Source organism: Octopus sinensis, linkage group LG14 (assembly GCF_006345805.1).
Source record: "Octopus sinensis linkage group LG14, ASM634580v1, whole genome shotgun sequence".
NCBI classification, from domain to species: Eukaryota; Metazoa; Mollusca; class Cephalopoda; order Octopoda; family Octopodidae; genus Octopus; species Octopus sinensis.
In genome coordinates this window covers 29,836,684-29,849,183 of record NC_043010.1, presented here as the reverse complement: position 1 = coordinate 29,849,183, position 12,500 = coordinate 29,836,684, and the positions used below count along the sequence as shown (strand labels likewise).

Here is a 12,500-nt window from a genome sequence, read left to right as displayed (position 1 = left end):
TGAAATATTTGGAAGTGTAGTCTATTCATTATGTTACCACAAAATTATATTTATGAGTGTGCGTGTGTGTGCATGTGTGTGCGTATACAGAGTGTGATGGGTAAATTGTCGCCATTTTATATTTTTAATTCCATGTATGCACATTATTTGTTTTTGATTTTGTTGACTACACAGCACAGTAGGGTCAGTTGGGCACCATCTCTGAGAAAAAACAGCACCATGATGCAATTCACTCTGCAAGAAATTTGGAAACGACATGCTGTACTGCTTACCATTCATGCAAAAAGGTCTTATATGAACATTTCAGAGTATTTGGGCGTCTATCTGAGGATAATAACAATCAGCATCATGGTGTTTGGAGTAATAAATAGTGATAGCAACATTATGCCTCCATTCATTTTTCCACATGACTTCAGACTCAACACGGAGGTTTACATCAAGTGCCTGGAGGAGGTGGTGCTGCCTTGGGTCAAAAGGGTGGCTGCTGAAAGACTACGTCTGGCAACAGGATTCTGCACCATGCCACACAAGCAGGAGAATCCAGTCATGACTGTCAGACAATTTCTGCAACCACATCACCCCTAACATCTGGCCACCTAACTCCCCAGACTGCAACCACCTTGATTATTGAATGGGGTACAGCTGAGCAAGAGACCAACAAAACTTCTTGAATTGAAGGCAAGGATTATGGCAACATTCATCAACTTAAACAAGGAGACCATCCAGAAGAGTTGCAGGAGATTCTGAAGTTATCTGGAGGCTGTGGTTGAAGCTAATGGCAACTCGCTAGTATTTCAAAACATTTTTATGTACTTTTAGTAAATATATCTGTTAAAATGAGATGTCAATGTTAATTTGATTTTTGTGTAATTTAGATGACAGTGCGTGTGTATGTGTGTGTATACATACATATATATATATGTACATAGGCATATATGTGTGTGTGTGTGTATATATATATATATATATATATACATATATATATATATTGGTGGCATGTAAAAAAGGATTCGAGCGAGATCGTTGCCAGTACCGCCTGATTGGCCCCTGTGCCGGTGGCACATAAAACCACCCACTACACTCTCGGAGTGGTCGGCGTTAGGAAGGGCATCCAGCTGTAGAAACCCTGCCAAATCTAGACTGGAGCCTGGTGCAGCCATCTGGTTCGCCAGCCCTCAGTCAAAATCGTCCAACCCATGCTAGCATGGAAAGCGGACGTTAAACGATGATGATGAGGATGATATATATATATATATATATATATATATATATATATATATATATATACATACTTATATATATAATGATGATGTAGCATCACTTAAGTAACTAACACAGATTATAAAATAGCTGTCAAGCAATGGAATAAACATCTATTCTCTCACTTCACGACTTCTATCTAATCAATTCATATATATATATCTATAAATATATATACCTGTCACTCACACGTAAGTATGACTTGGCATCATGTGCCATACTTTCACTAACTGTCTAAAGTACCTTTGGAGTTACAAGAAGACATAAGCACCCTTTCAACCCTGCCATGCTTTTACCCTGTAGAATATGAAGATTGTGACAGCTGGAGGAAGAGAGAGGTCTGCACCAGCATTCCACTGGTACTCATTTACAGTTGAAAAGACTGAAGCACTATTAAATGAAATACCTTGCTCAAAGACACAGCAAAGCATCTAATTCAGGAATCAAATACCTGCCTTCACATACACACAAACACACACATGCATGCACGCACCGCACGCACGCACACAGAGTGAGAGAGATAAACAAAGATTAAGAGCAGAAAGATGAACTACTGACATATAATACACTTACAACATTAATAAGTGCTGGTCACACTGCAAAGCTGATTTTAATATCATTTATATGTCTTGGATATTTTGAGATCACACACACACATCTCAATACATACTATTATAAAATACTCATACTGACACTTGGATATACACACACACACACTTTTAAGAATTTTTGAAGCCTTGCTGAGCATAAACAATATATTCTTAGACTGCAGGTGTAGGAATAACTGTGTAGTTAAGAAGCTTGTTTCCCAACCACGTGGTTTCAGTTTCAATTCCACTGTGTGCCACCTTGGACATGTGTTTTCTACTACAGTGTCAGGCTAACAAAGGTTTTGTGAGTGGATCAGCAGACAGAAACTTAAAGAAAAAATTGTGTGTGTGTGTGTGTGTACCCATGTCTTGATATCACACAATGCTTGCAAACACCATCATACATGCAATGTTGTTTATTTCTGTTCTTCTATGAAAAATAAGTCTGGTCATGTGGAAATATTACTTTGACTGGAAACAGGCAAGAGTTGGTAACTAGAAGAGCATCCAGTTGTTGAAAATCTACCTTTATAAAATTTTGTTTTATCCATGCATGCATAGAAAAGAAGATGAGGAAGAGGAGGAGGACAATGATGACACAACATATCGAATCTCATGTCTTGTTTCAACAATGTTTGAACATCTAACAAAGACAATGTCTTCTAAAGATGCCTTGACACTGTCTTTATGACACATGTCAACTTCTCAAAATATCCAAGATTTACCCATAAATGTTATTAAAATTAGCTTTACAACATGACCAGCACTTAATATTGTTATAGTGTTCTCAATGTTTATAGGTGGTGAGTTGGCAGAATCTTGAGCATACTGGATGAAATACTTAGCAGAATTTCTTCCAGTATTATGTTCTGAGTCCAAATACTAACGGCATAAACATTGCCATTCATTCTTTTGTGGTTGATAATATAAGTACCAGTTAAATACTGGGGGTGATGTATTCGACTAGCCCCTTCCCACCAAAAACATTTCAGGCCTTGTGCCAATAGTGCAAAGAAAAAAAAATGTTTATAGGAGTAAAATGTAACACTCAACATATTTCAGAACACCTAGGAGGACTAGGGCAGATTCGCTACTTTAATGATAATAGTTCGTCTTCCTAGGATTTTGTCCAGTAAGGCGGTGAACTGGCAGAATTGTTAGCATGCTGGGCAAAATGCTTAGTAGCATTTCATCCATCTTTACGTTCTTGGTTCAAAATTCCACTGAGGTTGACTTATCCTTTCAGGGCCAATAAAATAAATACCAGTTGAGTACTGGGGACGATGTAATCAACTTCCCCTGAAATTGTTGGCCCTGTACCAAAACTTGAAATCATTATTTTGCTTAGTCATCAATTTTCAATACATGAGGAAACACACATCTATATTGTTAAAAGAAGGGTAAAAAATATTTTAAAAATTCACAACAGAAAATTTCTTTTGATGAATTAAATTTAACCAACAAGAATTCACAGTAAATAAAATACAGAAACTTTGGCACATGAGTTGTTTTGTCACAAACACATTTGGAGTTCTTTGAAATCTATCATGCATGAAATAAAGGAAGTTATTAGAATGAACCTAAGTGGTTACATTGAGCAACATGGGAAAAAGGATAAAACCAATTTTGAATTAAACTGATGTCTACATCAAGCTGTGTGCAGAATCATGTAGGAATGGTTGCTATGAAGAATCCACATTAGAAACATTGCAATAGCAACACCTTAGTGCATGGGTCTAGCTGGATTGTTCAAGTCAAAAACAGCACTGTTGTTTGGTGTGTAGACATCAGAGATATTTGACATTCTTTCAAACATGTGAGCCTTTTCATGACACTGAAGCAATGACTTATGGGTAAAGACTTTACCACATGTTTCACAGGTGAAAACACGCTTGTTGACATGAGTTCGAACATGTGTTTTTAGGTTTCCCTTCTGACTAAAGGCTTTGGGACAAAGGTGACAATGGAAAGGCCTTTCACCTGTGTGAGAACGTTGGTGTATTTTCAGGTTGCCACGTTGACTGAAGGATTTCGAACATGTTGGGCATGAAAATGGTTTTTCTCCAGTGTGAGTTCGGGCATGGTTCTTCAAGTTGATTTTCTGTGTGAATGATTTTTTGCACACCTCACAGTTGTACATCTTGTTATCAGTGGTATGGGAACGTTTGTGCAACTTCAGCTGGTCATAGAGTGAAAAAGCACGACCGCAGATATCACACATAAACTGCTGCCCAACAGGATACATGTTAGATTGTGTTGAATACATGTCTTCTTATGGATGTAAGCCAGAAAATACTTTCTTTTCCTTATTTCCAGGTATGAATGTTAAACGGCTCTGAATGTCCTTAATTTTCAGTTCATACTAACATTGATAATAACCGATCCTGCAAAATAGCAAAAGAAACAGTTCATTAGACATTAAAACTTTAACGATTAAAACATTTTTGCAGTTAGTTCACAAAACAATTTGTTTTTAAAACAATATAGTTTATTCTTGAATTGACTTGATACTAAAATTACCAAATCAGTTCTGAGTTAGCAAATCTGTAATCAAAAATATTCCCACCATAAATAACTGTTTTTTTTTAACCTCAGCAACAGTCATGTTCTTTTCCAACATAGAATTTGAAGGCCATTTTACTGCTATTTATAACAGATTGAGATGGAAGTTTGTATGTGTGTGTGTGTGTGTATGTATATATATATATATATATGCATATATATATGTATATACACATATATATACATGTATATATACATATATATATATATATGTATATATATGTGGAAGAGGCAGACCCAGGAAAACCTGGAACAAGGTGGTGAAGAACGACCTTCGCTCTTTAGGTCTCACCGAGGAAATGACCAGAGACCGAGACCTTTGGAAGTATGCTGTGCGCGAGAAAACCCAGCTGGACAAGTGAGGCCATAACCCACGGTCCCTACCTGGGACGTAGTCAGTCCACCTATGCATACCTTCCTTCTTGGGACACATAACTCTACTTGTGAAGACTTGTTGAGGTAAGTGAAAATGGACAAAATGGACAAAATCAAAAGCAAACTCGATGAACATTAATGGAATTTGTAGTTTTGTGGTACCAGTGCCGGTGGCACATATGAAAACCATCCGAATGTGGCCGTAGCCAGTACCGCATTGACTGGCCTCCGTGCCGGTGGCACGTAAAAAAGACCATCTGAGCGTGGCCGTTCGCCAGCCTCGTCTGGCACCTGTGTCGGTGACACATAAAATCACCCACTACACTCTCGGAGTGGTTGGCGTTAGGAAGGGCATCCAGCTGTAGAAACACTGCCAGATCTGACTGGCCTGGTGCAGCCTTCGGGCTTCCCAGACCCCAGTTGAACCGTCCAACCCATGCTAGTATGGAAAGCGGACGTTAAACAATGATGATATACATATATATATATATATATATACATGTATATGTGCATATCTATATATGTATGTATATACATATATATACATATGTATATATAATAGTATAAATAATATATATATATGCATATATACGTACATATATGTACATACTTATATATGTATACACATATGCATATATGTGTATACATATGCATATATATATATATATATATATATATAGAACGTTAACAACATGAAATACAAAAACATGGAATAGGAACTGTTTTTGCAAACAACAAAAGAAACAAATGGAAAACGAGACAAGTAACATAAAGAATGACTTTCATCAGTTGTCAGCAGTTTTATATACTCCACATTTCAAGCAATTATGACAAGAAGTGCCTTCATCAAAACAGTTGTTCCCGCAAAGCAAATTAAATAAAATTTGGGATTTACAGAGGGTCAAAGTCTTTAACAAAAACAGGACAGTGAAAACAAACAGTAAGGGTTGCTAAGCCATAACGAGGTGAGTTGGCGAACGCTGGAGGAACAAGCTTTGGTAAAAGACAGACAAGAAAGTGCTTTATCTCTGTAGCTGATTGAAAGGAAAGAAAGAAACTCAAGTTAGGAAAAGAAAGATGGCCAATGGTCAAGTGTGAACAACGAGAGAGTAAAGGAGGAAGAGAGAAGGACAGATAGAGAACGGTGAAGGGGAGAGGAAAAAAATTAGAGAGGGGATGAGAGAGAAAAAAACGAAAGGGGGAGAAGGGGAGATAAAAAGAATTACGACAAGATGCATCATCGTCAATACTGTTGCTCCTGCAAAGCAAATTAAATATAATTTGGGATTTGATGAGGGTCAAAGTTGGTAACAAAAACGGGACAGTGAAAACAAACAGTAAGGGTCACTAAGCCATAACGAGGTGAGGTGGTGAATACTGGAGGAACAAGCTTTGACAAGAAACAAACAAGAATGCGTCTTACCTCTGTATAGGTACATACATATATAAATATATATATATATATATATATATACTAGCAGTATAACCCAGCCTTGCCCAGGATTAAGTTACGATTATTAAGCTAATCAAGTTCTTTATTTCAAACCAAACTAAGTAATATAGACGTCAAATTTGGGCGAAATCCGTTGAAATTAGTTATATTATATATATACATATTATATATATTATATAGCCATCCCTTCCTCATAAGCCTTAGTGATATGCACTGGACCGCGGTTTCGAGATTATTGTCTCTTATCAACGGGCGGTAACCACCAGGTCACGATGGAAGGCAAGGCTTGCTTTGCAAATATATAAGAGTTTTTCTAGTGACGTCTGCCACTGATTTCGAATTGCAAAGTAAGCCTGCCTTCCATCGTGACCTGGTGGTTACCGCCCGTTGATAAGAGACAATAATCTCGAAACCGCGGTCCGGTGCATATCACTAAGGCTTATGAGGAAGGGATGGCTTCCCTTTGCAAATACCTAAAGGGCACAGAAAATGTGTCTATATATTATATATATATATATATAATATAATATAAATATATATGGGCAACAGACACGAACACACATACACACACGTACGTACGTACACCTATTGCATGTTTTGTGCACGCATACATGTTCATAAACAGAAATGAATGGAAAAAATGTTATTAAATTTGTAGATTAATACTCGCACGATTTTCACTAAGAAAAAAATCAGGTTTTTTTGCGTGGAATCAACTACTCTGGCCTCAAAACCCTTTTTGTGGTTCGTGAAACGGAGTGGGGTGTGGTGGAAGCTTCACAAATTGTACCCATTTATATTGTGTAATTCGCTGACAAATTGTTACTCACCTCTTTGTTTCTTTGTTGTTAAATAAATGGATTGTTAACAAAACACTTTTTTACTCTGTGTAAAACTAAAAACAAAACTCTTTTGCACCCAAAGTAATGTGTGTGAGAGAGAGAGGGGAGGAGAAAGATGAACGATTTAAAATAAATAAATGATTTAAAATAAATATATTGTAATTGTTGTGTGAGAAAGTATATATACTATGATTGTTAGGAAGGGCATCCAGCCGTAGAAACACTGCCAGATCAGACTGGGCCTGATGCAGCCTTCTGGCTTCACAGACCCCAGTTGAACCGTCCAACCCATGCTAGCATGGAAAGCGGATGATAAATGATGATGATGATGATGATAAAATATAGTGTGCCTTTCAAAAACAAAAAAACAAAACATTTTACATTTTATTTTTTATGAACGTCATAACTTACTCTCTCTCTCTCTCCCCCTCTCACTTTGTCTTTCCCCTGAAACTCTCTGCCTCCTTCTTCCACTTTTCTTTATCTTATTTTTTTTTGTTAGACGCTGGCAAAAAAGCTAAGGATGATATTTTTCGTGGCTAAAAGCTATGTCTGAAAATAGATATTTATGCTAACCACGGGTGCCTTGGGGTAAAAATAAGTTGATAAAACCCAGATAGGGAGTTGACAAATGTTCTCCAAAAATTTGAGCAACATGCGTGCTAATTTGTGGATGTGCATAAATTACAATCATGTACACACACACACACATCCTCCCTTATATAGATATGATATATGCATATATAAAAACACATACACACACATATCTATATATATATAGATAGATAGATATATATATATACATATACATATATACATATACACACACATATATATATATATATATATATACATATATATCTATAAACATATATATATATATCTATGTACATATATATCTAAATATACGTATATATCAATATATACACTCACACACATACATATATATATATATATACATATACACACACACTCACATGTATGTATGTATGTATGTATATAAAGAAAGAAAGAAAGAAAGAAAGATAGATAGATAGATAGATAAATAGACATGTATGTACCATAAATAATAATATATAAAGTAAATTATCTAGACATGTGAAATGAATACGCTTTCCATGTGGCAACTCTAGTCATAAGAAGGTAAAATAAAGAAAATTATATATATATATATATAATATATATATATATATATATATATACAAGCAGAGATACCAGTCATATGGATTTGAAGAAATAGACTTTTCTTTTATAGTTTAATCTAATGAACTGGAATACCTATGATTCACATTTCATTAAAATTGGAGATTAAGAATTTTAATGGATGTTCTTTCCCTCTTTACTCACCCTACCAAAATTTTTTATCATGACATATTTATCTCACTACTTATCTTTATGCCCAGATTCCAAAATCTAAATCTTATAAAACCCAAAGGATTTTGCTCCTTAAAAATGGAGCACTTGAGGCACTAAAATGTGGGAGTTAAGGCCCCTATTAGGGAGTCTTAAAGTCAACTAGAGAAGTTGATGTTAAGGTCCCTATTATGGGGTCTTAAAGTCAACCAGAGAAGTTGAATTGTTGAGAATCTTTTTTTAATTTGTGTCTCATATCTATTGTTCAAATTTATTTGAAATCAGAAATATATGAATGTTCATTGGGTTTGTAAAAGAGAGCAAAGCTAGAGGAAACCAAAATATGAATGATCACAATAAGCAGTCAGCTACCCTACCCTAGTTGTTACCACTCCTCAATGTTGGATTCCTCACCATACAGGTAACCAGCACAGCCGCAAGATGCATTACGGATCCAGTGAAATTGGAAGAGTGTGACCCAACTCAAATAAACTTTAACAACTGTGTGACGTGAGGGCTAAGGGGAAATGAAAGTGTCACTTCTGGAGTTTACCAATGATCACTATGCCGATAGGTAACTGAACAGAATAAATTTGCAACCAATAAATCTCTTTGAATGAGCAATCACTTATCTGGAAAGGCCTTGGAATCAATGGTACCATCTGGGGCAAGCTGGTAGAAACGTTAGCATGCCGGGTGAAATGCTAGCAGTATTTCGTCTGCCGCTACATTCTGAGTTCAAATTCCGCCGAGGTCGACTTTGCCTTTCATCCTTTCGGGGTCAATTAAATAAGTACCAGTTACGCACTGGGGTCGATGTAATCAACTTAATCCATGTGTCTGTCCTTGTTTGTCCCCTCTGTGTTTAGCCCCTTGTGGATAGTAAAGAAATAGGTACCATCTGGGGACTATCTCTAACCAAGTGATAATAAAGACTCAAAGGAAGTTGCAACCAAATAATTTTACTCAAAATAACACTTTGCAACTGAATCAGTGGAGACAAAGATGCCTCTCCTTTACTTCACAATTTATGCACCACCTTGCAGAAATCACAATCTAAGTATATCTCAAAGCAAACTCTTACACTGTTGTACCATTGAATTACAAATAACGTTCATCTTGTATCCTCAGGTGACTCTACAGCTTCCAAGACGACAATTCTATTTGTCTTGACTTAGGAAAAAATGACTAAATTGTGGGGGTTAAGCCCCCATTAAGGTGTCTTACAAACCTCCAATGAAGTTTAAACTTTAAGAATATTACTTCATTTGTGTCTTATATCTATGGTTAAAATTTCATCAACAGCAAAAATATGTGAATTTTCATGGGGGTTATGGCCTTAATTATGCCCCCTCACTTTCAAACATATACTGCATTACATCTGTCCTTATGCATAGAATATAATTTCTAAATTTCATGAAGATCCATTCAGTACTTTTGATCTTGTTTTGGATCATAAAAAAATTACTAAAATATGGGAGTTAAGGCCCCCATTGGGGGGGGGGGTCTTAGAATCCTCATGAGAAGTGAAAACTTTGGGAATACTCCTTGATTTGTGTCAGTAACCTATGGCTGAAATTTCAACATTGGAAATTTATGAATTTTTATGGGGTGGGGGTTCTCCTCAAATTCAAACTCAACATACTGCATTATACCTGCCATTTTGCATTGAATTTAAGTTCCAAATATCATAAGGATCCATTCTGTAATTTTGATCCATGAAAAATGACTAAAATTAGGAGGTCTAAGAATCATCCAAAGAAATGGACATTTTGGATATATTTTTTTATTTATTTCTAATACCTATGGTTCAAATTTCATAAAACTCCGAATTCATGGTGGGTTCTTACCCCTTTCTGCCCCTTCAAAATTGTATGAAACATACGGCATTACCCTTCCCCCTAGGCTTGGATCTGTGTTCCAAATTTCATTAGGATCAGTCCAGTAATTTTTGAGTCTATAAATAGCACATGAACACACAGATAATGACTTTTATATAATAGATATATCTATATATATAAAACTGTAGTTGTGTGAGTGTCTGTCCCCTTCGATTTAGATTAGGGGGTCTCCCACATTTTGCGGTGCAGTTTAACCAAATTCGGGTATCTTATAGTCGTGATTCATATCGAGCCCGTCTGAGTATTAGCGCGCGTCTACGATGAGTCTACGATTTTAAAAATAATTTAACATCATTTTTTATTCCATTTTAATGCATAATTTTTTGTGTGTCGATGGCGGCGGAGTTGGCGTCCATGGTCACACCTGCACCTGTTTGCTTCTCCCCCTTCTTCCCTCCCTCGTGAAGCTGTGGGGAAGGGAGTGTAAGGAAATCAACATCGTAAAGCGTTGTCAAGGAGACCAGCGTTCTTTTAGAACAACGACTTCATGGCTTGAAGACACCAAAACAGAAATGGCTAAGAAAGCCTGAATTGGCATCTATAAGGGAAGTAACTCTCTAAAAATGCTTATATAGTTATTTCCCTTACAAACTCGAGCAACGCCGGGCGATACTGCTAGTTTATATATATAAATGTGTGTGACTTTGTATCTGTGTTTGTCCAGCCACCTTTGCTTGACAACTGATGCTGGTGTGTTTATGTCCCACAACTTATTGGTTCAGCAAAAGAGACCAATAGGATAAGTACTAGGCTTAAAAGGAAGACGTCCTGGGGTCGATTTCTTTGACTAAAAGAACCTTTAAGGCGGTACTCCAGCACGGCCACACTGAAATTACTGAAACAAGTAAAAGAATATATATATGTATATGTGAGTCTCTGTATATATGGACACATTGTGTGTGCATGTTTGTATGTATACCTCTGTGTGTGTATGTGTGTGTGTGTATGTATGCATGTATATGAAATATTCATTTATTCTTTTACTTGTTTCAGGCATTTGACTGCTGCCATGCTGGAGCACCGCCTTTAGTCGAACAAGCTTAATACTCATTCTATTGATATTATATTGATATATATGTATATATATATATATATAGGTTAGGAGAGGTAACGGTATCAAGAAGCCCCAAAGGTGTCAGGTAATGCTGAATAAGTGCTATGGACAGACTATAATTAAGCTCCAGATTCGGTGATTATGCGAATGAGGAGATACAATATCCTTGCTTATCTCACACCCATTTTCATTCCTCCACTTCACTCTCTATTTCATATCTTATCTAGAATAGGTATTGTTTTTTGATTTTCTCGCATCATCTCCAATGAAAGGATATATAAAATATCACAGAATAGCTGTAAGACTTTCTCTTATGAATGTTCTAAAATCTTTCACAGCCTTGGATTTTATCTCATTCTGTCAATGTGTTATATATATATAGATATATAATATATATATATATATATATATATATATATATATATATATATATATATATATATATATGGAATAGATATTATGTATATATATATATGTATATATATATATATATATATGTATATATATTATATATATGTATATGTATATATGTAGATACATATACATATATACATATATACATATACATATATATATATACATATATATATATACAATATACATATACATATATATACATATATAATATACACATATATATATATATATACATATATATATACATCTATATATACATATATATATACATATATATATACATATAATATATATATATATAGATATTATATATATATAATATATAATATTATAATAAATTAGGGAATAATCCAAATTTACAGGGAAAATATCAGATTTAGGATTAATCCAATTTTATAGTAAAATATTATAAAATATTATTAGAGACAAAACCACTATTTTGCAAAACAAACAAGAAAGACTTAATCAATACATAAAATTTTAATAAATAGTCAAAAAACCGCCACTACAATTGTTCTTGTCTTGATCGACAATCTTCAGGTGGACTTCCAATTACAAGTCAGTTTCAATTATGAAGTGAGTGATTAAGTCTTTCCTTTTTGTTTTGCAAAATAGTGGTTTTGTCTCTAATAATATTTTATATAATATATATATGTATGTATATATGTGCATATATGTATATACATACATCTA

The 12,500-nt window shown here is 35.1% G+C and overlaps 1 protein-coding gene across 1 annotated transcript in view; it reads right to left on the bottom strand.

Moving 5' to 3' along the window:
- Positions 1 to 3,288: 3,288 nt before the first annotated feature.
- LOC115218775 (oocyte zinc finger protein XlCOF6) overlaps positions 3,289 to 12,500 on the bottom strand; it is a 9,770-nt gene continuing 558 nt past the window's right edge. The window contains exon 2 of the mRNA XM_029788703.2: positions 3,289 to 4,234. Within this exon, the coding sequence (XP_029644563.1) occupies positions 3,574 to 4,116 (543 nt within the window). The 5' untranslated portion in view covers positions 4,117 to 4,234 and the 3' untranslated portion in view covers positions 3,289 to 3,573. The remainder of the gene's footprint in view (positions 4,235 to 12,500) is intronic.